Source organism: Panthera uncia (assembly GCF_023721935.1).
Source record: "Panthera uncia isolate 11264 chromosome B2 unlocalized genomic scaffold, Puncia_PCG_1.0 HiC_scaffold_24, whole genome shotgun sequence".
NCBI classification, from domain to species: domain Eukaryota; kingdom Metazoa; phylum Chordata; class Mammalia; order Carnivora; family Felidae; genus Panthera; species Panthera uncia.
Genome location: NW_026057580.1, coordinates 74,459,408 through 74,486,135, shown reverse-complemented (window position 1 = coordinate 74,486,135; position 26,728 = coordinate 74,459,408). Strand labels below are relative to the sequence as shown.

General features: G+C 35.2%; 1 protein-coding gene across 1 annotated transcript in view; it reads right to left on the bottom strand.

The window, feature by feature from the left end:
• The window catches only part of KPNA5 (karyopherin subunit alpha 5), a 42,537-nt gene extending 18,259 nt beyond the window's left edge, over nt 1-24,278 (bottom strand). Inside the window, exons 1-8 of the mRNA XM_049654237.1 lie at nt 24,102-24,278; nt 18,245-18,378; nt 16,723-16,824; nt 16,504-16,603; nt 14,889-14,983; nt 13,792-13,923; nt 11,553-11,641; nt 1,412-1,511 (exon numbers count right to left, since the gene is read on the bottom strand). Coding sequence (XP_049510194.1) covers nt 1,412-1,511; nt 11,553-11,641; nt 13,792-13,923; nt 14,889-14,983; nt 16,504-16,603; nt 16,723-16,824; nt 18,245-18,378; nt 24,102-24,105 — 756 coding nt within the window. The 5' untranslated portion in view covers nt 24,106-24,278. The remainder of the gene's footprint in view (nt 1-1,411; nt 1,512-11,552; nt 11,642-13,791; nt 13,924-14,888; nt 14,984-16,503; nt 16,604-16,722; nt 16,825-18,244; nt 18,379-24,101) is intronic.
• Between the last annotated feature and the right edge of the window lie 2,450 nt (nt 24,279-26,728).

Below are 26,728 nucleotides of genomic sequence, written 5' to 3'. Positions count from 1 at the left end.
TTTTAAGAGGTAAAATAGATTACAATGATTGCTAAAACCATAAATATAATTAGCAAGCAAATTCTACATGCAAGTCTAAACATATAAATAGCTGGTGAAAGATTCACCACCATCAGTTGAATGGAGCCTTATCATCTCCTTAGATAAAATATGAACATTTTCTATTCTTCCAATTCTATAATGATCATGCCAAATAATCAGCTTTTTTATATAGGTTTTTTTCTAAGGCTGTTTGAGGGGTACTTGTGTACCACATAATATTCTTTTCCTTGTATTATACACAGTCCAAATACTCATTTCTTCTTTCACTATTAAAGTGAAAATTATAAAAAATCCTTTTATACTGAATAAGGCCATTGTTGCAACATTGTTTTATAATATGCTTCCTCGAGGAGCTGTGGTACAACTTATGCAAAACTTTTCTAAGATATATATCTATTAAACCAAATTTCTGATTAAAATAATAATTTTGTTCCTCCTTTTAGCATACTTTACAATGCTTTAAACTAGCTCTTTAGTCATATTATGCACTTGTCAACAAACATGGAATAGAATAAGCATAGATGGTAGTATAAGAATTTTATGAACTATGATTGAACCCATAACATGCTATGGGGTGTGGAGAAAGATCAACAGAATCATGGTACCAATGAGATTTTAAAGTCGTGTTGGCAGTTCACATGAAATGTGGCCAAATCACCCATTTTTAAAACTGGAATGGTTAAAGCATAAATGAGAAGGCATACTAATTCATGCATATTTTTGAATAAGGAATTTATTATTTTTTGCCCCCAGAAACGTTATCACTAAATCCACACCAGATTTTGAGCTCTCGTTCCTCTTTAATTAATACTGAATTCAGAAGAAGTATAATGATAGCCCAGAAATTTACCTACATTCTATTTTTTTAACAGCATCTTATTGGTAAGACAATAGAACTAGACTGGGAATTTATTAATAATAATCTACTCTTTTAGCAGAATATGAGGAGATGGGGAAAAAGATATTCTAAACAGATAAAAAGTACACTGGGAAAGCAGAAGCCACCATGGACTAATTACTTTTCAGATTTTACAACTAAGAGTAGACCTGGATGAATTACCTTTACCTTTTCAGGGGCTTCAATTTCCTATAAATGAAAAGGACTAGACTAGTGGATTTCTAAAGTCAACATTAACGTACATAAACATCAAGTGACAAAGTGACAATGGTTGCTGAGGGGCAATCATGAGGTAAAGTAAGAGCAGAAGGGAAACTTCTTTTCCACTGTATATCTCAATATTGTCTGGTCAATAAAGAAAATAATTACCAAAAAAAGGCATAATGTTTCCTTCAATCTCTAAAAATCTATTATAAGGAGATTTAAACATTTACATAGATAGATTCCTTAATTTGTATATTTTATTCATACCTTACTAAAGTTTGGAGGAGGGTTTTTCCCTCTACATAAATTTGAGAGGGCCCATACAGCATTTCTGGTTGTTGTTAGTCTGTTTGAATTTGTTAATAACCTGCCAAAAAAAAAAAAAAAAAAAAAGAAAGAAAGAAAGAAAGAAAAAAAAGAAAAGAAAAAAGAAAATTGTCACTTTACATTCATTTTTTCTCTTTAGCTATTTTGTATCATAAAGTATAAAAATTTGCAATATATTTCATAAGGTAGTCAAACCCAAGTGGTAAACTAGGAAAGGGGAATTTTAAAAATAATTATATCCCCAGAAATAAAAATATATATCACCACTTTATTTTTAAAAATTGGAATCTATGATCTGAATAGATTTTTACAAGACATAAAACATGTCAAAATAAAGGGTGTCATGGAAAACTGACTCATTTCTATATACTTTAAAAAGAGTATTGGATTACTTTTTTTTTTACCATGAAAATAATACATTATACTTTTAGGAAGCAAGGTATGTACACAGGGTCAAATCAAATGCAGATCAGCTACTGAGAAGAGATGTTTTGTTCTGAATAGATTGTCTCTCAGTATATTTGATCTGCAACCTGCCACAGCTATACAGAAATTAGGTTTAAAAAAAAAAAAAAACCTCTATTCTGTAGTGACATCAGCAAAAATGGTAGAGAAGGTAACTTTTGCAGCTTGTCCCCCACTAGAAAAAAATATATGAACAACAACAAAAAAATCTGCAAACTTTGTCAGAATCAACTTTATCAGAACTCTTGAAGACAGGGGCACCTGGGCGGCTAAGTCACTTAAGCATCCAACTCTTGGGGTTTCAGCTCAGGTCATGATCTCACAATCAGTGAGATGGAGCCTAACCCCTAGTGGGCATTGCAGTGCTGAGCCTGCTTGGGATTCTCTCTCCCTCTCTGCCCCTCCCCCATTTGCAGCACTCTCTCTCAAAAAAAACATTAAAAAAAAAAAAAAAAAAAGAAATCCCAAATACAAAATCTAACAGCGTGTGCTGTTAGGAAATAGAAGCAAAACAGCAAAGACACTCCAAACCCAGCACAGAAGAGAAATAATAAAGATCAGAGCAGAAATAAACAATATAGAATCTAAAAAAAACTGTAGAGCAGATCAATGAAACCAAGAGTTGGTTTTCTGAAAAAATAAACAAAATTGATAAACCTCTAGCCAGGCTTCTCAAAAAGAAAAGGGGGGCGCCTGGGTGGCGCAGTCGGTTAAGCGTCCGACTTCAGCCAGGTCACGATCTCGCGGTCCGTGAGTTCGAGCCCCGCGTCAGGCTCTGGGCTGATGGCTCGGAGCCTGGAGCCTGTTTCCGATTCTGTGTCTCCCTCTCTCTCTGCCCCTCCCCCGTTTATGCTCTGTCTCTCTCTGTCCCAAAAATAAATTAAAAACGTTGAAAAAAAAAATTAAAAAAAAAAAAAAAGGGAGATGACCCAAATAGATAAAATCATGAATGAAAATGGAATTATTACAACCAATCCCTCAGAAATACAAGCAATTATCAGGGAATACTATGAAAAATTATATGCCAACAAACTGGACAAACTGGAAGAAATTGACAAATTCCTAAGCACCCACAAACTTCCAAAACTCAAACGGGAAGAAATAGAAAATTTGAATAGACCCATAACCAGTGAGGAAATTGAATCACTTATTAAAAATCTCCCAACAAATAAGAGTCCAGGACCAGATGGCTTCCCTGGGGAATTCTACCAGACATTTAAAGCAGAGATAACACCTATCCTTCTCAAACTGTTCCAAAAAATAGAAAGGGAAGGAAAACTTCCAGACTCATTCTATGAAGCCAGCATTACTTTGATTCCCAAACCAGACAGAGACCCAGAAAAAAAAAGAGAACTATAAGCCAATATCCCTGATGAATATGGATGCAAAAATTCTCAACAAGATACTAGCAAATTGAATTCAACAGCACATAAAATTATTCACCATGATCAAGTGGGATTCATTCCTGGGCTGCAGGGCTGGTTCCACATTCGTAAATCAATCAACGTGATACATCACATTAATAAGATAAGAACCATATGATCCTGTCAATCGAGGCAGAAAAGCTTTTGACAACATTCAGCATCCTTTCTTAATAAAAACCCTCGAGAAACTCAGGATAGAAGGAACACATTTAAACATCATAAAAGCCATTTATGAAAAGCCCACAGCTAATACCATCCTCAATGGGGAAAAACTGAGAGCTTTCCCGCTGAGATCAGGAACACGACAGGGATGTCCACTCTCACTGCTGTTGTTTAACATAGTGTTGGAAGTTCTAGCATCAGCAATCAGACAACAAAAGGAAATCAAAGGCATCAAAATTGGCAAAGATGAAGTCAAGCTTTCACTTTTTGCAGGTGACATGATACTATATGTGGAAAACCTGACAGATTCCACCAAAAGTCTGCTAGAACTGATACATGAATTCAGCAAAGTCGCAGGATACAAAATTAATGTACAGAAATCAGTTGCATTCTTATACACTAATAATGAAGCAACAGAAAGACAAATAAAGAAACTGATCCCATTCACAATTGCACCAAGAAGCATAAAATACCTAGGAATAAACCTAACCAAAGATGTACAAGATATGTATGCTGAAAACTATAGAAAGCTTATGAAGGAAATTGAAGAAGATATAAAGAAATGGGAAAAACATTCCGTGTTCATGGATTGGAAGAATAAATGTTGTCAAAATGTCAATACTACCCAAAGCTATCTACACATTCAATGCAATCCCAATCAAAATTGCACCAGCATTCTTCTCGAAGCTAGAACAAGCAATCCTAAAATTTGTATGGAACCACAAAAGGCCCCAAATAGCCAAAGTAATTTTGAAGAAAACCAAAGCATCACAATCCCAGACTTTAGCCTCTACTACAAAGCTGTAATCATCAAGATAGCATGGTACTGGCACAAAAACAGACACATAAACCAATGAAATAGAGTAGAGGCTCCAGAATTGGACCCATAAATGTATGGCAAATTAATGTTTAACAAAGCAGGAAAGAGTATCCAATGGAAAAAAGACAGTCTCTTTAACAAATGGTGCTGGGAAAACTGGACAGCAACATGCACACGAATGAAACTAGACCACTTTCTTACACCATTCACAAAAATAAACTCAAAATGGATGAAGGACCTGAATGTGAGACAGGAAACCATCAAAACCCTAGAGGAGAAAGCAGGAAAAAACCTCTTTGACCTCAGCCGCAATTTCTTACTTGACACATCTCCAAAGGCAAGGGAATTAAAAGCAAAAATGAACTATTGGGACCTCGTGAAGATAAAAAGCTTCTGCACTGCAAAGGAAACAATCAACAAAACTAAAAGGCAACCGACAGAATGGGAAAAGATATTTGCAAATGACATATCAGACAAAGGGCTAGTATCCAAAAATCTATAAAGAGCTCACCAAACTCCATACCCGAAAAACAAATAATCCAGTGAAGAAATGGGCAGAAGACATGAATAGACACTTCTCTAAAGAAAACATCCAGATGGCCAACAGGCACATGAAAAAATGCTCAATGTCACTCCTCATCAAGGAAATACAAATCAAAACCACACTGAGATATCACCTCACGCCAGTCAGAGTGGCCAAAATGAACAAATCAGGAGACTATAGATGCTAGAGAGGATGTGGAGAAACAGGAACCCTCTTGCACTGTTGGTGGGAATGAAAACTGGTGCAGCCACTCTGGAAACAGTGTGGATGTTCCTCAAAAATTAAAAATAGATCTTATGACTGCTAGGAATTTACCCAAGGGATACTGCTAGGAATTTACAGGAGTGCTGATGCATAGGGGCACTTGTACCCCAATGTTTATAGCAGCACTCTCAACAATAGCCAAATTATGGAAAGAGCCTAAATGTCCATCAACTGATGAATGGATAAAGAAACTGTGGTTTACATATATAATGGAATACTACTTGGCAATGAGAAAGAATGAAATCTGGCCTTTTGTAGCAACGTGGATGGAACTGGAGTGTGATGCTAGGTGAAATAAGTCATACAGAGAAAGACAGATACCGTATGTTTTCACTCTTATGTGGATCCTGAGAAACTTAACAGAAGACCATGGGGGAGGGGAAGGGAAAAAAAAAGAGAGGGAGGGAGGCAAACCATAAGAGACTCTTAAAAGCTGAGAATAAACTGAGGGTTGATGGGGGGTGGGAGGGAGGGGAAAGTGGGTGATGGGCATTGAGGAGGGCACCTGTTGGGATGAGCACTGGGTGTTGTATGGAAACCAATTTGTCAATAAATTTCATATTTAAAAAAAAGAACTCTTGAAAACAGTCAAAAGTTGACAAAGAAAACTTTTAAATAGGAAAGGGCTAAAATGTGGTGGGCTTTAAACAGCATAATTTACCCTTGCCCAACTCCCTCCCCACTCTGGCAGCAGTCTTTTTTACATTTTTTTTTAATGTTTATTTATTTTTGAGAGAGACAGAGACAGAGTTGAGCAGGGGAGGGGCAGAGAGAAAGGGAGACAGAATCCGGAGCAGCCTCCAGGCTCTGAGCAAGCTGTCAGCACAGAGCCTGAGGTGGGGCTCAAACCCACAAACCGACAGATCATGACCTGAGCTGAAGTCAGAGGCTTCAGCTGAGCCAACTGAGCCACCCAGGCACTCCCTGGCAACAGTCTTGAAGAAGAAAGCTAGAGCTCCCACTGTGAGTTCCTGGTTCTAAAAATAGAGCTAAAGAGACGTGTTTCTGAGAAATTGTGTCTGTCTGTTTTGATCTGTGTGGGTGCTGCCTGCAGGACTGATGCAGGGGGCTTGACTTTGTTTTGTCTAACTAGGAACTCCTCATTAAGACCAGCAGCTAAATTCTCATCAAAATCCATGGAGGACAGAAGGCAATGAGATTTATATTTAATCTGCTGAAAAAAAAAAAAAAGCTGTCAACTAAGAATTCTGTATCCTGCAAGAATTCTATATCATGTAAAACTATCCTTCAAAATAATCAAAGAGAGAGTAAAAGATTCCCTGTACAACAAAAGCTGAGAAAATTCATCACTAGTAGATTTGCTTTACAAAAGTAACTAAAACTGAAAGCACAGTAAACAGTAACTCAAAACCAGAAGAAAAAAAAAGAACACTGCTAAAAATAAGTATATAGGTTAATATAAAAGGTAGTAGTTTTGATTTGTAATTTTTCTTTTTTTTCTATAGGATTTAAAAAATAAATAAAGTAATAATTATAAGTCGATGTTAACTGGCATACAATGTACAATGTTATTTTTGACAATAGCAACTTAAAGGAGGTAGGACAGTAATATACAGGAGCAAAGTTTTTTCATAAGATTGAGATTAAATTGGTATTAATTTAAACAAGGTTATTGTAAGTTTAAGATGTTAACTGTACTCCCTGGATTAATCATTAAGAAAATAACTAGAAAGTATACAGAAAAGGAGATGAGAAAGGAATCAATACCATATCTTACCACAAAAAATCAAACACAAAAGAAGGCAATAAGGAACTGAGAAGCAAAAAAGATATAAAACATACAGAACACAATAAAATGGCAGAAGTCCTTCCTTGTCAGTATTTATGCTGATTACAAATGGATTAAAGCCTTCAATTAGAAGGCAGTGACTGGCAGAATACATTTTTAAAAAACCCAAAAATAAATAAGCAACAATCTATAAGCCATCTATAATAAACTTTACAAGATACTCACTTTAGATTTAAAGGCACAAAGAGGCTGAAAGTGAAAGGATGGAATCAGATAAATACTAATTATACTAGTATCAGATAAACAGACTTCAAGTTAAAAGTTATTTTAAGGTGGGGTGCCTGGGTGGCTCAGTTGGTTAAGCCACTGACTCTTGATTTCAGCTCAGGTCATGATCCTATGGTTCATGGGTTCGAGCCCCAAGTCTGGCTCTGCACTGACAATGTGGGGCCTGCTTGGGATTCTCTCTTTCTCTCTGCCCCTCCCCCCTGCTCGCTCACTCTCTCTCTTAAAATAAATAAACTTAAAAAAAAGTTATTTTAAGAGACAAACACGAATACTATATATTGATTAAAAAAAAATCAATCCATAATGAAGATATAACACTTAAAACTTATAAAACCTAACAACACAGCGAAGTATACAAAGCAAAAATGGTTACACCTGAAGGAAGAAATACACAGTTGAACAATCATAGTTAGAAACTTCAATACACTGTTTTCAGTAATGGATAGAACACCTAGATAGATGATCAGCAAAAAAACAGGGAACTTCAACAAGACTATAAACCAACTAAATATAAAAGACACCTATACAACATTCAACTCAGTAACAACAGAATATATATTCTTCTCAAGTGCACATTAAACATTCCTCAGGATATACTGTATGTTAGATCACAAAGCACTACCAATGAACAAGTCAAAAAAGAAATCCAGGAACAAATTTCACCTAAATACCATCAAAAAAATAATAAAATACTTAGGAATAAATTTAATCAGTTCTGTACCCTGAAAACAGATTCATATGGAATTGCAAGGAACCCTCTATAGCTAAAACAACCTTAACCAAAAAAAGAAAATTGAAGGACTCACGTGTTCTCGTTTCAAAATCTACCACAAAGGTACTGAAATCAAAACAATATGGTACTGGCATAAGGACAGATGTATATATCAATGGAACAGAATTAAGAATCTAGAAATGAACCCACACATGTATAGTCAACTCATTTACAACAAAGGTGTCAAGACTGTTCAATGGGGAAAGAATATTTTGTTCAACAAATCATGCTGGGATAAGTGAATGCCCAAATGCAACTCACATCATATAAAAAAAAAAAATAACTCAAAATGGATCAAAGATGTAAATATAAGAGCTAAGACCATAAGATTCTTAGAAGAGAACATAATGGCAAATATTCACAACCTTAAATTTGGCAATGGTTTCTTACATACGACACCAAATGCATAAGCAACAAAAGGAAAAAACAGATACATTGGATTTCATCAATTTAAAAAACTTTTGTGAATCGATGGACACTATCAAGAGAGTAAAGACAACCCAGAGAACGCAAAACAAAACAAAACAAAACAAACTGTAAATCATTTACCTGATAAGAATCTATTCAGAATATACGAAGAAATCTTTTTTTTTAATGTTTATTTATTTTTGAGAGAGAGAGACAGAGCGCGAGCAGGGGAGGGGCAGGGAGAGAGGGAGACACAGAATCTGAAGCAGGCTCCAGGCTCTGAGCTGTCATCACAGAGCCTAATGCGGGACTTGAACTCATGAACCGTGATATCATGACCTAAGCCTAAGTTGGACACAACTGACTGAACCACCCAGGCACCCCTATGAAGAATTCTTGTAACACAACAAAGAGACAAATAACTAAATTTAAAAAAATACTCAAAAGACTTAATAAACATTCTCCAAAGAAAATATACATATGGCCAACAAACCTATGAAAAGATGTTCAATGCAAATCAAAGCAAAATGAGATACCGTCTTATAGCCTTAAATCAGAATCAGAATAACAGATAATAAGCGCTGATGAGAATATGGAAAACCTGAAACTCTCATACATTGCTGGTGGGAATGTAAAATGGTACTGCTGCTATGGAAAACAGTTTGGTGATTCTTAAACAGTTAAAGATAGAATTACCATACAACCCAGCAATTCTATTCATAGGTATATACCTAAAAAGAATGAATGTTCATAGGAATACTATATAATCAAAAGATGGGGGGGAAAAAACCCCAAATGACCATCAACTGATGAATAAGGGAACAAAATACAATAGAAGATTATTCAGCCACAAAAATAATGAAGTACTGATACATGCTATAATATGGATGAACCTTGAAAACATATGCTAAGTGAAAGAAGCCAGATACAAAAGGTCACACAACATATGATTCCATTTTTATGAAATATCCAGAATAGCCAAATCCACAGAAACAGTGGATTAGTGATTTCCCAGAGCTGAGGCTGTGAGGAAATAGGATATGACAGCTTAATGGGTCATGCAGTTTCTGCTTGGGGTGTTAAAAGTTCTGGAACTAAATAATTGTGATAGGTACAAAACACTGCTTAATGCCAGTGAGCTGTATATTTTAGAACAGTCAAAATGGTAAATTTTGTTATATTATCTTTTATCATATATAAAAACAAAATCTGTTCTACATGTCTTCCTACAGTCTTTGAAACCTCCTAAAATCGTAACACATTTAGAAATAAAATAATTATATTGACGTTTTATATCAGGGATTGAGAAACTTTTTAAATAAATATTTTAGGCTTTGCACACCTTTCTGTGTAGTAACTATTCAACTGTGCTGACGTAGCATGAAAGCAACCATAGATATTAAGTAAGCAAATGGGAATGACTATGTTACAATAAAATTTAATTTACAAAACAGGAAGCAGGCTGGATTTGGCCTGAGGACTGCAGTTGTCCAAGCTCTGTTGTATACTACTCTTCTTTAACTATATTAATGGGGTTATTATATAAATTAAAGTTGAACTAAATTAAAACAACAAATGTGTCAGTATATGAAGTCTATAGTAGTAAGAAGTTTACATTTACCGAGAGGTTTATGTTTACTGAAAAGTTATATTTACTGATATCAAATGAAGTAAAGTAAAACAAATTAAAACTGAAACAGAATTGATAAAACCATTAACAGAAGTTTTACATTTACTTATCAACTAAAATGTGAACTTCAATGTGAACAACAGATAATCCATAATCTTTTTTAAGCTAATAACTTTCATCCTTTTGCCCAACTAAAGTGTATGCATCTGGTAGCTAAGTTGACATAATTTCTTTTTCACTATCTTTCTCAATTTTTTAATGAAACTGAAACTTACTTTTTAAGCCTATTCTTTTTCTGAAATTTATTATGTTTATAACTATTTAGCTGGGTGCTTTTGTTCTCCTTTAGAGCTTTATTTTTTTGTTTTGTTTTGTTTTGTTTCTTTGGTCATGATTAAAATTTCCTTAAACATTTAAAGGAATCAGAATTAAGAAATGCTTACATATTATTTCATAAACCATTACCAACTTGAAATACTAACAAATAAGAAAATGAGACAGCAAAAGTAAAAAGAAACAAAGTGCTCAATCTACAAACCCTATAATCAGGCCAGAAAAATCTCAAATTGAAAATTTAAGAGATACTTTTAACAGTATGAAATTCAAAATAACTCTGATATTGAACTCTAAATCAGTATTTTATTTTATAGCACAGCTAAATTCTCCAACACTTTGGAACATTAACTTTGAACAAGCCCAAAGTTAATGACATAGCAAGTGGTTCAGTGGCCTGCACATACTAAATATTCGATGTTATTGAGTGAAATGCTGAGAAATCACTCTATTCATGGAAAGTTACCCTCTCTAAAAGAATAAAATATCTTTTGCAAACTAGTGTCTAAAGTTTATTCTTCCTATTCAATTTTTCAGCTTGGAGAGAATGACTAATAGCACAGAAATGACAAAATTTTTCCTTTCAACCATCTCAACTAGTTTTTTTCTTTTTCACTACTTGCCAGTGGCAATTAGCCTAAAAAAAGATCTTTTTAGTGAAAGGTAGCCAAGATGAATAAAGGAATTTAACTTTCAAATAATTTCATGAAATTTCTGTAAAGGATTTAGAATAATTCCTTTTTAAAAAAAACGTGTAATGTATTTGAAAAAGAAACCACTAGATAAATCGTTTAAGTAAAATTCTAACTCTGAAAGAAAAATCTCTTATGATCTTTGTTCTCTGAACATTTCAAAATCAAATATAAAAACCTGATATCCTAAATACATCATCTGTTCATGCACTAAAGATTCCATGCTTTAGCAAAACTTAAATTTTTACTGTAGTGCAACTACTTATATCCTCATTTTATAGAATTATTTCAGCACAGTAAGCATCAAGCACACAATGAACACTGTTAAGTATTGCTTAAGAAAAAATAAAGATGGATACGATAAAAGTAGAAACATTTTTAATCTACTTTCAAGCTATTACTCTTGGTACAGCTAAACAGAAGCCAAATTTAAAAGCATCACTGAAGAACGCAATTGTGTATACAGAAATATACTGCAGAATATAATTTTTTTCCCAAAACTAGTATTCATTTGTGATAAAGTACTTACTCTAAAAGAGGTGGAAGTATTTCACAATTCAAAACAAAATCTCTGCATTCGGCATTGTCACCAGCAATATTGCCAAGTGCCCAAACAGCCTTAGAAAAATGAGAAAGAGATATCCTGTTACAACAATATCTTAAATAAGATGCTTTCTCTTACAAATAAGATTTTAGTACAGAATGAACAAAGTAATAGCTTCCAAGATGTTTAAAAAAACAAAACATTCTAGATGGACAGTAAGAAAAGTTTAAAAGTGCCATTTACTAATATTTTTAGTCAAACTCAAGGATTGGGCATTAAACAATTTTTTCATTACATACTAGTGAAATGTTTATTCTGTTCAACAAAGAGACTGTCTACTCCAAATCTACATGGATTCAGATAAGATATATTAATTTAGTGAATTATTTAATTACTTATACTAGAGGTTTGCTCTTATGCCAAGGAATCCACTCACTGGGAAGGGACTGATTTGTAAAAAAAGGGAAGGAGACACAAAACACAGAAAAGTGAGGTAAAGCTAATATCAGAATTGGCTTGGGATTGATCTTTGAAAATAAGTTTAGAATTAGTCCAGGTTCATCATAATTTTTTTAAATAATTGGAAATAAAGATTCACTTATTAAACTTCAATTAAATGATAAATTCTACAAATACAAATCATCATTTCATTATATTCTTAATCAAATTTTTCAAGTAAGTACACAAGTAGACAAGTCATGTTTTTCAACTGACAAAGTTTTAACATTTAAAACATGAGTTAATATTTTTAACATCAACTCTAGACCTAAGTTTATTTTCTATTTTTTTTTAATTTTTTTTTTAACGTTTATTTATTTTTGAGACAGAGACCGCATGAACGGGGGAGGGTCAGAGAGGGAGGGAGACACAGAATCTGAAACAGGCTCCAGGCTCTGAGCGGTCAGCACAGAGCCCGACACAGGGCTCGAACTCATGGACCGCGAGATCATGACCTGAGCCGAAGTCGGATGCTTAACCGACTGAGCCACCCAGGCGCCCCTATTTTCTATTTTTTTAAGAAAAACCTTCTATAAGGGGCACTGGGTGGCTCAATCGGTTAAGTGTCCAACTCTTGATCTTGGCTCAGGTCATGATCTCATGGCTCATGAGTTCAACCCCTGCATTGGGGCTCTGTGTTGGCATTGCAGAGCCTGCTTGGGATTCTCTCTCTCTCCCTCTCCCTCTAACCCTCCCCATCTGTCTCACTCTGAAAATAAATAAAATAAACTCAAAAAAAAAAAAAGAAAGATCTTTTATGAGATAGGTGCTTTAACCAAGTAAGCCATATATAGCTACCTTAAGAAAACTCTTTTAAATTAATGATATTTTTCACCCTGTGGAATTGATATCCTATTGGTGGGGAAATCAATACATATAACTTTTTTGGAGGTCAACTTTGAAATATGTAATAAGAACTTAAAATTTTTTCTTTTACCATAATTAAGTCATTTTTCCTAATGAAATAATCAAGAGACAGATAAAGATTGATATATAATGTTCCTCACATATCAGTAACATTAATAAGCTAGAAATAACACGATGTATAATATAACTGAGGGATAGATAACAAATTATGGTAATATATCTGACTAGATAATGAGTAATCAATAAATCTTCTTGGAAGAATAATTAATGTCATTAGAAAAGGCTCCTAATATCAATGCTATGTGGGGGGAAAAACCCCATATACTGTATATATAAAACTAAACAGATGAATGGACAACAGATAAATTTGCCATAAAAACAGTTCAAAACAAAAATACCACATTTTATTTTCTTTTGTTGGTACAAATCATATGTGATTAAAATTTACCTCTTACAACAACTATGAGAATTTATTTATGTTTATTTTAAAAGAGTTCTATTAAAAATAATGTGATATTTAAAAACAACAACAACAACAAAAAAATAATCTATGGACAAGCAAAGAATGAGGAGTCAGACCAGCCCAGGTTTAAAACTTGGTTCAGCCATTCACTGTGACTTTGGGTAAATTACTAACTTTCTGGGTCTCAGTATGCTCTGTTATACATGGGAATAGTAATTTTTGATAGTTGAGATCATACAGAGAACCCAGGATTATGCCTGAGACAGTGCATTCTACTTTCATTCTAATTTGACACCAAATAGAAATTACTGTGTTTTAAGAAATGAAATGCACATGCAACTCTCAAGAAAACATGAAAATCTAGTAAACATAACCATTCATATTAGAAACATATACCTGTTCTTGCACATCTTCATGTTCTGAATTAAGAAGTTTGATAAAAATTGGAACAGCTCCAGTTTCAATCACTACCTTGGTATGCAGAAAAGTTCCAGATGCTATATTAGTTAATGCCCATGCAGCTTCAAACTAAGGAAAAATAGAAGTAGAATAAGTGAGAGCACCAAAGAAATGTCAAAAAGAAAGGAAAGAGGGAGAGTAAAGACTTAGCTGAACAACCTGGAAGACTGATTTACAACTAGTAAAATTAATCAGATTTCATAAATAAAAACTCTTAATTTTGAAAAAGGACTCAATCTGGGGCGCCTGGGTAGCTCAGTCGGTTGAGCGTCCAACTTAGGCTCAGGTCATAATCTCAAGGTTTGTGAGTTTGTGCCCCACAGCAGGCTCTGTGCTGACAGCTCAGAGCCCATTTCAGATCCTCTGTCGTCCTTTCTGCCCCTCCCCTGCTCTCTCTCTCAAAAATAAATAATAAAAACATTAAAAAAAAAAGACTCAATCTGGAAAAATAAGAACTGAAAAAAATATAATGAAAATGTATAAAATCATGAACAATAAATGAACACATCTGAAATTATAATTCACAAAACTAATGTTTAGTATTAAAGAGTCAGGTATTCTGACAGAAGCAATGTTCTTTTGGACAAACCTAACTTTTTATAATCAGTAAATTATATTGATTAGTTCTTTTTTTTTTTTTCCAAAAAAAAAAACTTAATCACATAAAAATATTTTAAGAGGTAAAAGAGCTTATACTAAAATGTTACAACCCTAATTAGCTAAGGGTCAAAAAAATTTACCCATTAATATTTTGAGGTTTTAGAAAACAAAAAATTTACTAAAGGTTGACAGCTACAAAATTTTTATTAAATTAAGAATGACTTTATATACTTTTCCCAAAATTGTTTAACAGAACAAACGTTCCTAGGAGAAACCAGCATTGCAAACATGACCAGGGCCAGACAGGTGGCACCACCTCTCCCTTTATTCCTGAATGCTTAAATATATTCAGTACTGTAGAACTTACTTTCGCTAGAAACTTTAATCACATGTTATTTCTGGAAAGAATTAAGAAAGAAAACTTTAGAACTCACTTGTAAAGTACAATTTTCATTTCTTTCAAGAAATTTCACAAATCTCTGTACAACTCCTGGTTTCTGTATAACCTGATCAATTGGTGGATTAGGTTCTAAAAATTAAAAAGAATTAAGTTATTACATGACACAAAAAGACAATAATCTGGTCCCGGTGTCAATTAACAGGACACACAAAATAACTTTCCTAGGTTTCACTGACCAAGTTTAAAAGCCTCAGGTATATGTAATTGAAGTAAACAAATGTTCTCCTAATTGCAATGTTTACTGCAAATTCTTTTACATTGACCACAGTAAGACAAATCCTAAAATATTTCCTATACAAATATTTAATTTTGTAAGTTGAAGGCTATTTCAGAGGTCACCTTCGCAACACGGAGTATTTCAGTCTAACATTCGAAACACCAACTGAAAGATAATGTTCCCTCTAATTCTTCATAAGCATACTCCACTTTCCAGGGATGTCCCCTTCCCTGTCAACCATTGCTAATGCTTTCCAGTCAAGTTATGTTCCATTTTGTCAGAGTATAATCCATTATTTACAGAAATGCTACTGAACTATTAGTATTCTTCATAAATTTTCATGAAATGCAGAGGACTTTTGAGAACCACAAAATCTCTAGGAAATTTTCAAACAAAGATACGCAAAAATAAAACCAAGATATTTTAGCGATTGGCAATCTAAGTACCAAAAAGTCTTTCTTCTCCCTTGGTTTCAACAAAAAGTATATTCTTATGGTTCCCCAGCAACTTCTCGGTTAGTGTTCCTTATTTATCAGTCAGTATAGCATAAGACTCTTGAGCTCCAGGTTTTGAGTGAGTTCAAGCGCCATGCTGGGTGTGGTGCCTACTTAAAAAAAAAAAATTAATTAATTAACTTTATTAAAAAAAATAGATATTTTTTAAAAAGTTTTTTATTTTGAGAGAGAAAGAGACAGCGTGCGTGTGCGCAAGCAGGGGAGGGGAAGACAGAGAAGGAGAGAGAGAGAGAATCCCAAGCAGGCTCTGTGCTATCACTGTGTAGCCTGACATAGGGCTTAAACTCACTAACTGTGAGATCATGACATGAGCCAAAATCAAGAGTTGGATGCTTACTCGACTGAGCCATCCAGGGACCCCCTCCAAAAATATATCTTATTTAAAAGTACATTTTAAAGAAAAATTAAGACGTACAGACAAAGAAGAGTGCCGTAAAAAAAAATCCAATAAATAAAACTCTAGTGCAGAATCTTGTAATATCAAATAAGCATACTGAAATGGGTGATGGGTTAAGGAGCGCACTTGGTATGATGAGCACTGGAGGTTATATGTAAGCAATGAATTACTAAATTCTACTTCTGCAACCAATATACACTATATGTTAACTAACTAGAATTTAAATACAAATTTGGAGGGAAAAAAAAAGTGACATCAATTTTAAATCGTGTCATTACAAGTTCAGTTCATTATCCATTAGCATTAGCAAATTTTAAAGCTTATTTTATCATGTTGATCTAGGAAAAGTAATGACCCATAGCCTTCTTTTATTAAATGATTAAATTTTCTGGTTTTATAAGATAAATGTACTAAATTAAATTGCTTATTAAAAATCAATTCGTAAAATAATAATTCTTGCCTTTAGAAAGCAGCTTTCTAAATTTCTGTGTTGCTGTAAGCTGTTGATCAGCGTTATTAGAAAAAATCATCTGAACCATATCTGTGGTGATAACTTCTTCCTAAAACACAGAAAATATAATTTATCATTTAAATATTTTATATGAATAATATTTGCTGTATCCACTACCTCCAAAATATTATTGAAGTAGAATCTGAAATATATTTTTGTAATATCTACCTCTGGAATAGGTACAGTGGAACTGATATCTGGATCCTGGATTGGACTTTCTAGCATAGATTCATCATTTCTGGGCAAAGAGACATTTCTGCGTTTGAACAGCTGTAATAAAGAACAAACACTTTATACATAAAACACTGAATTCCCATAGAATTATATTTTTCATTTAAGTGTACAAAACAAACTAATAATCTTATCACTTAAAATTCCAAATATTTTAGGTGTTTCTCAATCACTATGCCATGAAGACCTTAATAATCTTTGAGAAGTTAAACTTTCCAAGCTAGGTTAGCCTCTATCCTGCAGATTGCTGTAAGTCATTCTTAATTTCAGATCTTTTACCAATGGCGGGTCCCTTCAGTGCAGTACACATTTATGTTTTATAGTACTTGTAAAAGCACATATGCTCACACTAGTGTATGAGATGTCTAAAAATTTTTCAAAAATTTTTCCAAGAAATCTTAATAAAAAAGCAAATTAGTTACCTAAGAAAAATAATGTGGCATATTAACACACTTAGTATATCAGATTAATAAGGAATAGAGAACAACTCTCAGGAAAGATGGCCCTATCCTTATTATTTCAGAAGTGAAAAAAATAATAAAGAAAAAAAAGATAAGAGAAATAAAGCATAGAGAAGTCACTGAGTAGGATGCATAGATACATTTCCTACATCAAAATAGAGAGGAAAATTTCTGGTATCATATTCTTTTTGATAGCTAAATAATTACCACTCTTCTTCAGCCAGTATAGTTCTTTCTAATCATTCACTCAACAGATTTTTTTAATTTTTTTTTGAGTTCCTACTATAATATAGTTAGGACTGTGCTAGATAATACAGATAGGGAGATGACAAATCATATTTATAAAACAGGGTCTTTCTCTACTTTCTTCATTGCTAGCCCTTTCTGCACATTAGTTTTAATTTACGCATGTGAAGACTATACCCTCTTAATTACTTATAAATATTTCTAAACTTAAGTATAACTTGGAATGAAAAGCATTGAGAGGCACTCTTTCTAATGATGTTTCTATTCCTTATGTCACATATACAAAGTTCAGAACAGAGAAGTCTTAGAGATCTAGCTGGCTGATGAGACTACAGAAGGAACAGTATGATCAGCATAGGAAGATGACTACAATTAACTTAAAAGCAAGAACTGTGAAAACCACAAAGCAACAAATGAATACAATATTTTTTGGGGAAGAATTTTACAATGACAAACAGAAGTGATCTAAACAGGCTTAAGGGTAAAAAATCCTTAGCACTGGGATAAAATATAATTAACAGAAAAGTTTTATCAATAGAACAGAAAAGCTGTTCCTCTCAATGATTAAAAATAGTACAGGTTTCTGATTCATGAATTACTCCTGGAGTCTAACAAATTAAAGGATAGGCTTATATTCAATTTCCTAAAACACTTTTTCATTTAAAATTATCTAAAAATAAGCAATAATAACGCAACTTCTAAAATCTATACAGTTTTGTGATAAACAGAATTAAATATTTTGAAACACCTACCTGTTCTTCCCTTTTTTGTTTTCGAAGCTGTATTCCTTCTTCTTCTCTTCGTCTGCGCATCTCTTGGGGGTTTAGGGCTTTGTTCTTATAACTTTTCATTCTATAGTTATCTTTCCCTGGACTAGCCATGGCATCTTAAGGTTAGGAGAGAAGAAACAGATACTTGTAACTCTCAAAACAACATGAAATGTTTACTCTAGGAAAACTAAGTTCATGCTTACTGCTTAAATAGAATTACAAAATCCATTCTAAAGATCATGTACAAAGAATACATTCCCTCATTCCCATAACAAAATTGGGGCAAAAGGACCAAATATTTTAAGGACTAAACTATCAAACAAATAATAGATTTTGGTCTAAACACAGATAAAGTCATTACCCTAACTTCACTGGTTTTAAGACGCACTCCCCAAAGCCTGCTGTTTTAACCTTTCTGAAGTAGGAAACGTCTTATATTCACTGTCAGCCAGGAAATTATCAATCATGAAATAGTTGGGTAAAAAACTAGGGGTGCCTGAGTGGCTCAGTCGGTTAAGCAGTTGACTCTTGATTTTGGCTCAGCTCATGATGTCATGGTTTGTGAGATGGAGCCCCACATCAAGCTCTGCGCTGAAGGGCAAAGCCTGGTTGGAATTCTCTCTCTCTCTTTCTCTCTCTCCCTCTCTCTCTCAAAATAAGTAAATAATAATAATTTTTTTTAAAAACTTTTTATTTTTTAATGTTTATTTATTTTTGAGAGTGAGAGTGTGTGCATGCACAAGCAGGGGAGGAGCAGAGAGAGAGGGAAACAGAATCCAAAGCAGTTTCTAGGCTCTCAGCTGTCAGCGGAGAGCCAGACGTGGGGCTCGAACCCATGAACCATAAGATCGTAACTTGAGCCACAGTTGGATCCTTAACCAACTGAACCACCCAGGCGGCTCCAAAATAACATTAAAAAAAAAAAAAGAATTGAAAAAAAAAAAACCTCCTAAGTTATGCTCCCAACAAGATCAAGAAATGGCCAGAATGAAATACCTTATTTTCAAGGGAACATGGTATTAGGCTTCAATAAGCACAGGTCAAATATTTTTGGGGGTCTGGCTTCTTTTATTTACTTAAAGTGCTGCCTTCAGAACTAAGACTGGGGGCGCCTGGTGGCTCAGTCGGTGGCTCTGCCTCTCCCCTGTTCATGCTCTGTCTCCCCCCGAAAATAAAATAAAATGTTAAAAAAAATTAAAAAAAAAAAAACAAAAACTAAGGCTGCATGGGTCATGACTTCAGTCATGACTGCAATACTAGTTTGCAGTACTATGGTATAATTAGTTCTCTTTAAATGCTGAAATACTTATATATTTTTAAGTAGTTTTATTATAAATGTATTTAAAAACATTAACATTTATATAAACATTTTCTTACAAATGCACTTACAGTATTTTATGTAACATGTTACATTTAAAATAATATAATAATTTTACTTTCAGAAACCAAAGAGAATAGTGTGATCAATTAACACTATGAAGTAAACAGAAGAAAAGAAGGTTGGCATTTATCTGCTATCTCTGATGTCAAAGACAGACTAATGAAGTAGCAAATTATACTGTAATTAGTAGAGTAGCTGAAACATATGCATTGAATCCCGTGAAAGCCCAGAAGACCTAGCAGCTAACTGTGCCTCAGGGAGCTCTGAAAATCTTCACAGTTATCTTAAAGGAAGAGCAAGAATTTGCCAGGAAAGAGGATGAAAAGGGAAAGGGAAGGAACAAGCATTTCAAGCAGAGGGAATACATGCAAAGGCACAGTTCTTGCAGAAAACTGGCATAATCACAAAACAGTAAGAAATTAAGTGTGCCTAAATTAAATTCATGGGAGAAAAGGCAGGAGATAAAGCTAGAAATGTAACTAAGAACACCTATGGTTCCTGCAATGAGGTTGAGAAATTTGGATTTGATCCTAAGGAACAGAATTAAAGAAATTAAAGAGAAGATTGTTTTGAACTTTGATGATGAAGACCAGAACTAAATTAATAGTTACACTGGAAATGTAGAAGACTGTTGATTCCAGAAACATTGCAGAAATTGATTCAAAAAGAATAAGAGACCAAATAAATATAAGAAATATGAGGTGAATAAGAAAAAGGAGTTTAGGAAACCCTATGGTTTTTAGCTTGAGCTATTTCAGTACAATGACAAAATAAGCCAAGACAGGGAATACAGATGGAGTATCAGAGGGATGGTTTTGTTTGATTGCTAGCTTGTTTTTGAGATGAAAACAATAAACTTTTCTTTTTAAAGTTACATACAGTAAAACAAGCACTCCTTTGGTATAAAGTTCTATGAATTTGACAAATGCACAGCATAAAACCATCACAATCAAGATACAAACAGCTCCATGACCCCTAAAAAACTTTGTCATGCTGGGGTGTCTGGGTGGCTCAGTCAGTTGAGCATCCGACTTTGGCTCTGGTCATGATCTCACAGTTCGGTTCGTGGGTTTGAGCCCCAGGTCAGGCTCTGTGCTGACAGCTCAGAGCCTGGAGCCTGCTTCAGATTCTGTGTCTCCTTCTCTCTCTGCCCCTCCCCCCCCCCAGAAGTAAATAGACATTAAAAAACATTTTTTTTAATAAAAAATAAAAAACTTCCTCATGCTGCTCCAATTAGCCCCTCTTCCACCCTTAATACCTGGCAATCACTGACTTGTTCTCTATCTCCACAGTTCTGACTTTTCCTGAATTTCACAGTAAGTGGAATAAAAACAGTGTATAGTCTTGAATTGGCTTCTTTCATTTAGCATAGTGTATCTATGAGATCCATATTGTTGGCATATATCAGTAATTCATTCCTTATTGTTGAGTAGTATTCAATTGCATGCTTATATCACAGTTGCTCGATTCATTAGTTAAAGGACATTTAGGTTGTTTCTAATTTAGTACAATTATGAATAAATGTTATAAATATTCATGTACAGGTTTTTGTGTAAATATGTTTTCATTTCTCTCGGGTAAATATTTAGAAGTAGGACTGATGGATAACATGGTAAGTTTATGCCTCCCATTTTATAAGAAATTGCCAAACAGCAAAGTATTGTACCATTTTGTACTCCCATCAGCAATGTGTAAGAGTTCCTGTTGCTCTTTGTTCTGCTACAGTTGGTACTGCCAGAATTTTGTTGTTGTTAATTGTAGCCATTCTAATACATGTATAGTAACTTTCATTTTAAATGTGTTCAATTTATAATACTTAGGACACATACAGGAAATTTAGACCTATAGATGGTTAAAAATATGGGTCAAACCCCAGGAAGAATCCTAATTGATAATCCACGATCATGTACAGCTATAAAAGAAAGGTGACCAAGGATTGAAATCTTGAGGATGTTTATCTCTTAGTGGGAAAAGGAGCAAAGGACCAAAAAGAAATAGGTCAGAGAAATAAGAGAACCAGAAGAAAGAGGAAAGAGAAGAGAATTCAAAAGACAAGGTTGTATTTAATTTATAGTAGCACTGAAAACAGACCACTTGATTTATTCATTCTTTGATTCATCCAGCAAATCTAAGTGCCTACAATAAGCCAGGTGCCACACAAGGCATCAGATTTGATAATTAGGTCACTGGTAAAGACAGTGAGAGAAATTTCATTAGTGGTGGAGCTAAAAGTAGAATGGAAAAGGCTGAGCACTTCAGAATGATGTGAAAGATACTTTGTGCCTCTGAACTTAACACATGTACATTATAGCAATTAAGGTATATTTATACTTGACCAAAATCCTTCTTTAAAATAATTAATGAATTGATTTCAATAATACTGTGTGGACCTACAAATACTTATCATTAGAAACAGCTCAATCTAACTTTATTAATAAAAACAGTGTGCAGCAGTATTCCCTAAGTATTTCATATATAAACATTCTGGCTCATTAATAACAGCTTTGGCTCTGAGATGAGAAAAAGATGAGTTCACTACAGAACAAACTGGACTTCAACATTAGTTGTTGACTTATGCTCAATAAATACAAAATATTTTAGCAAAATGAAATGTTCATAGTAATAAGTCTCTTAATGTTTATCACCTACACATTAGGCTTTTCGAGGCCATCGGCCTCTAATTTTTTTTGATCACATATCCTTACGTATGCAAAATATATTTGTGCAAGGGCGCATGAGTGGCTCAGTCAGTTACACATCAAACTCTTGATTTGGGCTCAGGTCATGATCTCACACTTCATGAGATCAAGCCCCACAACACATCAGGCTAAGAGTGCAGAGCGTGCTTGGGATTCTCTCTCCCTCTCCCTCTGCCCCTTTCCCACTTGTGCTCTTCTCTCTAAATAAATAAATAAATAAATAAATAAATAAATAAATAAATAAATTTGTGTATTCATCCTCAATGTTTATTTATATACAAGTATTACTAGCCTAATAATCTCTCCCATTACAAAATTCACAAATAGAAAAATTTTTTATAGAATAGTTTTAAAAGGTAAAGAAACAAGTTCTAGTATTTTCTCCCCACATCTACTTCAGTTACCTTGTGCCTCTCCAGCCTACACACTGGACACTACTTCTAATTAATCATTAATCTAGGTGCCCACATTAAAATCTTTAATATAAATGGTAACCAAATAAAATCTACCCCCAACAACTCATGTATCATTTGTTCCTTTTTCTGGTACTAACTATTTAATACCTGCATCCTCACTGCAATTGCTTTAAAGGAGACATATAGTCCAAGAACAATCTCTAAAGGTACCTCACCAGAGAGGATTGTTCCCTTTTCTGTAAAATAACTTTAAAGACTACTTCAAAGGTTACCATCTCATACAAGTTATTTTAAATATAAGAAATGCCATTCAGATACTTTGAGACTGCAGGACAGAGATTCTTTCTCTCTCTCTCTCTCTTCTCCCAGTTATAAGCTTATTTTTCACTCAGCTTTTTGAAAAACTGTTTTGAGGTTGGGCAAGTAATTGCATCTTGAACTTCTTCTAATATATATTAACGGAATTTCTTGTGCCCCTAAAGCCTCCATTTCTACGGGTCTGGATGCGTATTAGTAAAAATATAAGGCTGGTACAAAGGGGTAAGTGTTCTGACTACAGCCCCTATAACCAAACAAGCAGTACTTAAAGAGCTAAAGGATAAGGCTGTTTCTTGTTTACCAAAAAAGAAAATCGCTTACTGAGTGCTGTAATTAAGAGACATCAAGTCAGACGTAAAATGCTTTTAAAAGCCTAAGAGTAAATGCCGATGTCATATTCTTTTGAAGTATCACTACCTCGTTGCACACCTTTCGAATCCTTCGCCTCTCATGCATTACCGAGGAAACACTTGTTAAATTTTCATCTTGGAACGGAGCTATTAGAAGCATCTATCCCACCCAGTCCCGCGTCGACATCCAGGTGGAGGAGGGAAGCTGGCGGACCGCGAGCGTGCGACAAGTAGGCCCCCGGGGCCAGCCGTGCGGTATTCTGGACACTGTGGAACTTCTAATAAGCTGCCGGACCCACACAGACACTAGGTCCCAGGACTGAATGGCAACATTTGACCAGACCGTGTACCTCCGAGAACGGAGCTACCAAGGCACGGTGAAGCCGCACCGGGCAGGATGAGCTCGGCCGTTTAAGGCTCCTTCCGAGGGCCAGCCCGGCTGGCTGCGAGATCTGTAATCCCCCGCACCGTCGCGTCAGCAAGGAAAAGGTCCGGCTGCCACGCCCCCGCCACCAATGTGTCCCTTAGGGAACCCTGCAAAAAACCCTGGCAGAATGGCCTGGTCCTCAAGCCTTCGCAAGGAAAGGGCTAAATACAGTGACCCCTGGAACCAGCAACCCCCAAAGGGACCAAACCCAAGCTTCACCCAAACTGGCCTGTATCACTCCCACTTACCCATTAATGCGGCACGATCTGCTGTTCTAACTTCCCAGTCCCCGGTTGCGGCGTCCGCTGCAGGTAACAGTGGGGTCGCCACTCCGCCCCTAGCGTTGAGCGTAGCGACAAGGTTCGCAACTCAAAATGGCGGCTACCTGCGCCCCTTCCCCGAGACCCCGAGACTCGGCTCCCAGAAGCCCTTGCAAGCGGCGACCGCGGCGGCGGTGGTGGCGGCGGCTGCACCGACCGGCAAGAGGGGCGGAGAGAAGCGAGCGCAGAGCTCCACCCACCGAAGGAGGAGCCGGTACCTGCGCTGACTCCGGGATTTCAATCCGGCGCGGTAGCTGTGGCAGCAATGAGTTCTACTGCCCTAAGTCTTCTATGGGAGCTCTCATTCATTCACTCATTCGTTCTTTTGGTTTGTTTGTTCAGTCACTCATCCTACAAGATCGTATTGATGGAGAGCCTAATCTGTGCTAGGCACTGTTTTAGATATTGGAGCTGAAATAGTGTGCACTCTGGAAAAATTTCAACCTCGTGGAGCTTTACTGAGGCTCTTTCCTTCTTCAGCTTCATTAAACCTCTTCCTATGTCCTGCTGGTTTGTTTCAAGCTTTTCAATTTGCCATTTATTTAGAATTTGGATTCTATAATATCTGTGGATTTTTGACCAAAAAATAGTCATTGATACATGAATAATTCCAAATAAAGAACTCTAAATTACTATAACACACATAAGCTTTGTAATCCACCCTGGAGTTCAACAGTATTGAAAAGATCTGTTTCCAGAAGTGATGCTGGGCACAGAGTAGAGTAGATAACACATGATAGCTGCCCTGAAGAAGATCCTGTTTTCTATCTCTTGTTCTTTTTGTTTTCTTTTCTGAGAATTTCGTGGTTACCTTTGGCTCTCTATTGAGATAGATAGAAACATACATACATACATACATACATACATACATACATACATAGATTCTGCTATTGTGTTTTTAATCCCAAGAGCTATTTCCTTTTTGATTCAGGGATTAAATATCTTTTTTTTTTGTCTCTCTGAAGATATTAATTGTAGTTTCCTTTAAGTATTTTTTTTCCTCCTTCATTTGTTGTCTCTGTTTCTTCAGAGTTTTGTTTTTTCCTTTTTCATCATTTGATTTTCAACTTTACTGCTACAGGCTGTACTCTAATGCCTAGTGATCCTTGAGTATCCATTCATATTTAAGAATGAGACACTAAAGAAAACTATTGTAAATTTGTATAACAGCCCATTGTCTGCTTGCCAATTGTCCTCCCTACAGAGTAATAACCTGGGATGTTGGCTGTTTCATTGAAGAATTTTCCTTATCTGTAGGTCTTATCTTTTGGACCAATGATATTCCCTGGAGAAGAATTTTTTAATCTCCTGACTGGAAGACACATATCAGACATCAGAATGTGTTGGGGGAAATGGCTAGGAGCCTCGTAATTCAGTATTTAGCTTTCACTCTTCCCCACTTACAGTCCAACACCTTGACTCCTCCCCGCCCCCCTCCACTTAGCTGTGCATTTCTGACATTATAACCTTGCTGGTTCATTTTCTTCATAAAACCAAACCTGTAGCCTTCTGTCTTGGACGGAAAGATCAGTCACTTGGCAACCTAGTGTTGGAGGAAATCTGGAGATGGTTCTAACTGCTCTTTATTCAGACTTTTCAGCAAAATGTTCCTCTTTTCAGGCCAGTTTTAATATGGTTTTCAGATGTGTCAGGTCTTTAATTTCTGAACATTTCCTGAGTTCTGGTGTATGAAGTGACTTGTTTTTGTTGACTTCTCTTCTTATCCAAGTTAGTTTCTACTCATCTATCCTTTTCCTAGCTTTCACATTTTGTTAAAATTTCATCAGCATTTATTTTTATTATTGTTTTTAGTCTTCTGTCATTTTAGTAGATTTCGAGAGGCAGGGAATATAAATGTACATGTCCAATCTGCCATATTTAACTACAAAACCGTAAATATACTGTAGATAATCAGGTTTTGCCACTTTTCTATGTAAATATTAAAATAGTTTTCTCCAAGAGCCTACATGATTTGGCCCCTGTCTACAACTCTGACCTTATATAGTAACCACTCTTCCTTCGAGAACATTCTGCTCAAGTCACAAAATGTTCTTTTTGCTCCAATCTTAGAGCCTTTGCTCTAATTATTTTCTTTGCCTGGAATGCTCTTCCTCCTGTTGGTGCAAAGTTTGTCACAACACTCACCTTCTCGGAGAGACCTTTTCTAACTACATTAGTCCTCCCTATAAATAACCCAGTTTTATTTCTTCATAGCACCTATCATGATCAGTTCGTTTCCTTGTTTATTTTCTGCCTCACTAGCATGTAAGCTTCAAAGGGTGTTCATTTTGTATATTTTGAAGACTTCTGCAGCCCCAGTTCCAAGCAAAATGCCTTTCGAATAGACACTCGCTATATATTTATTGAATGAAATGAAAACTGAACCCTAAAAATAAGGTGTGTGTGATCTTGTAACCTTGAGGCACGAACTCATCTTAGTTATCCTCCATCTGTGGAGCATAGTTTGGATTTTGGAACGTAGTAGTATTATAAGCCCTTTATCGATACATAGCGGTAGTCAGGCCCTAGGTTCTTATGGATTCGTGTAATGTCCT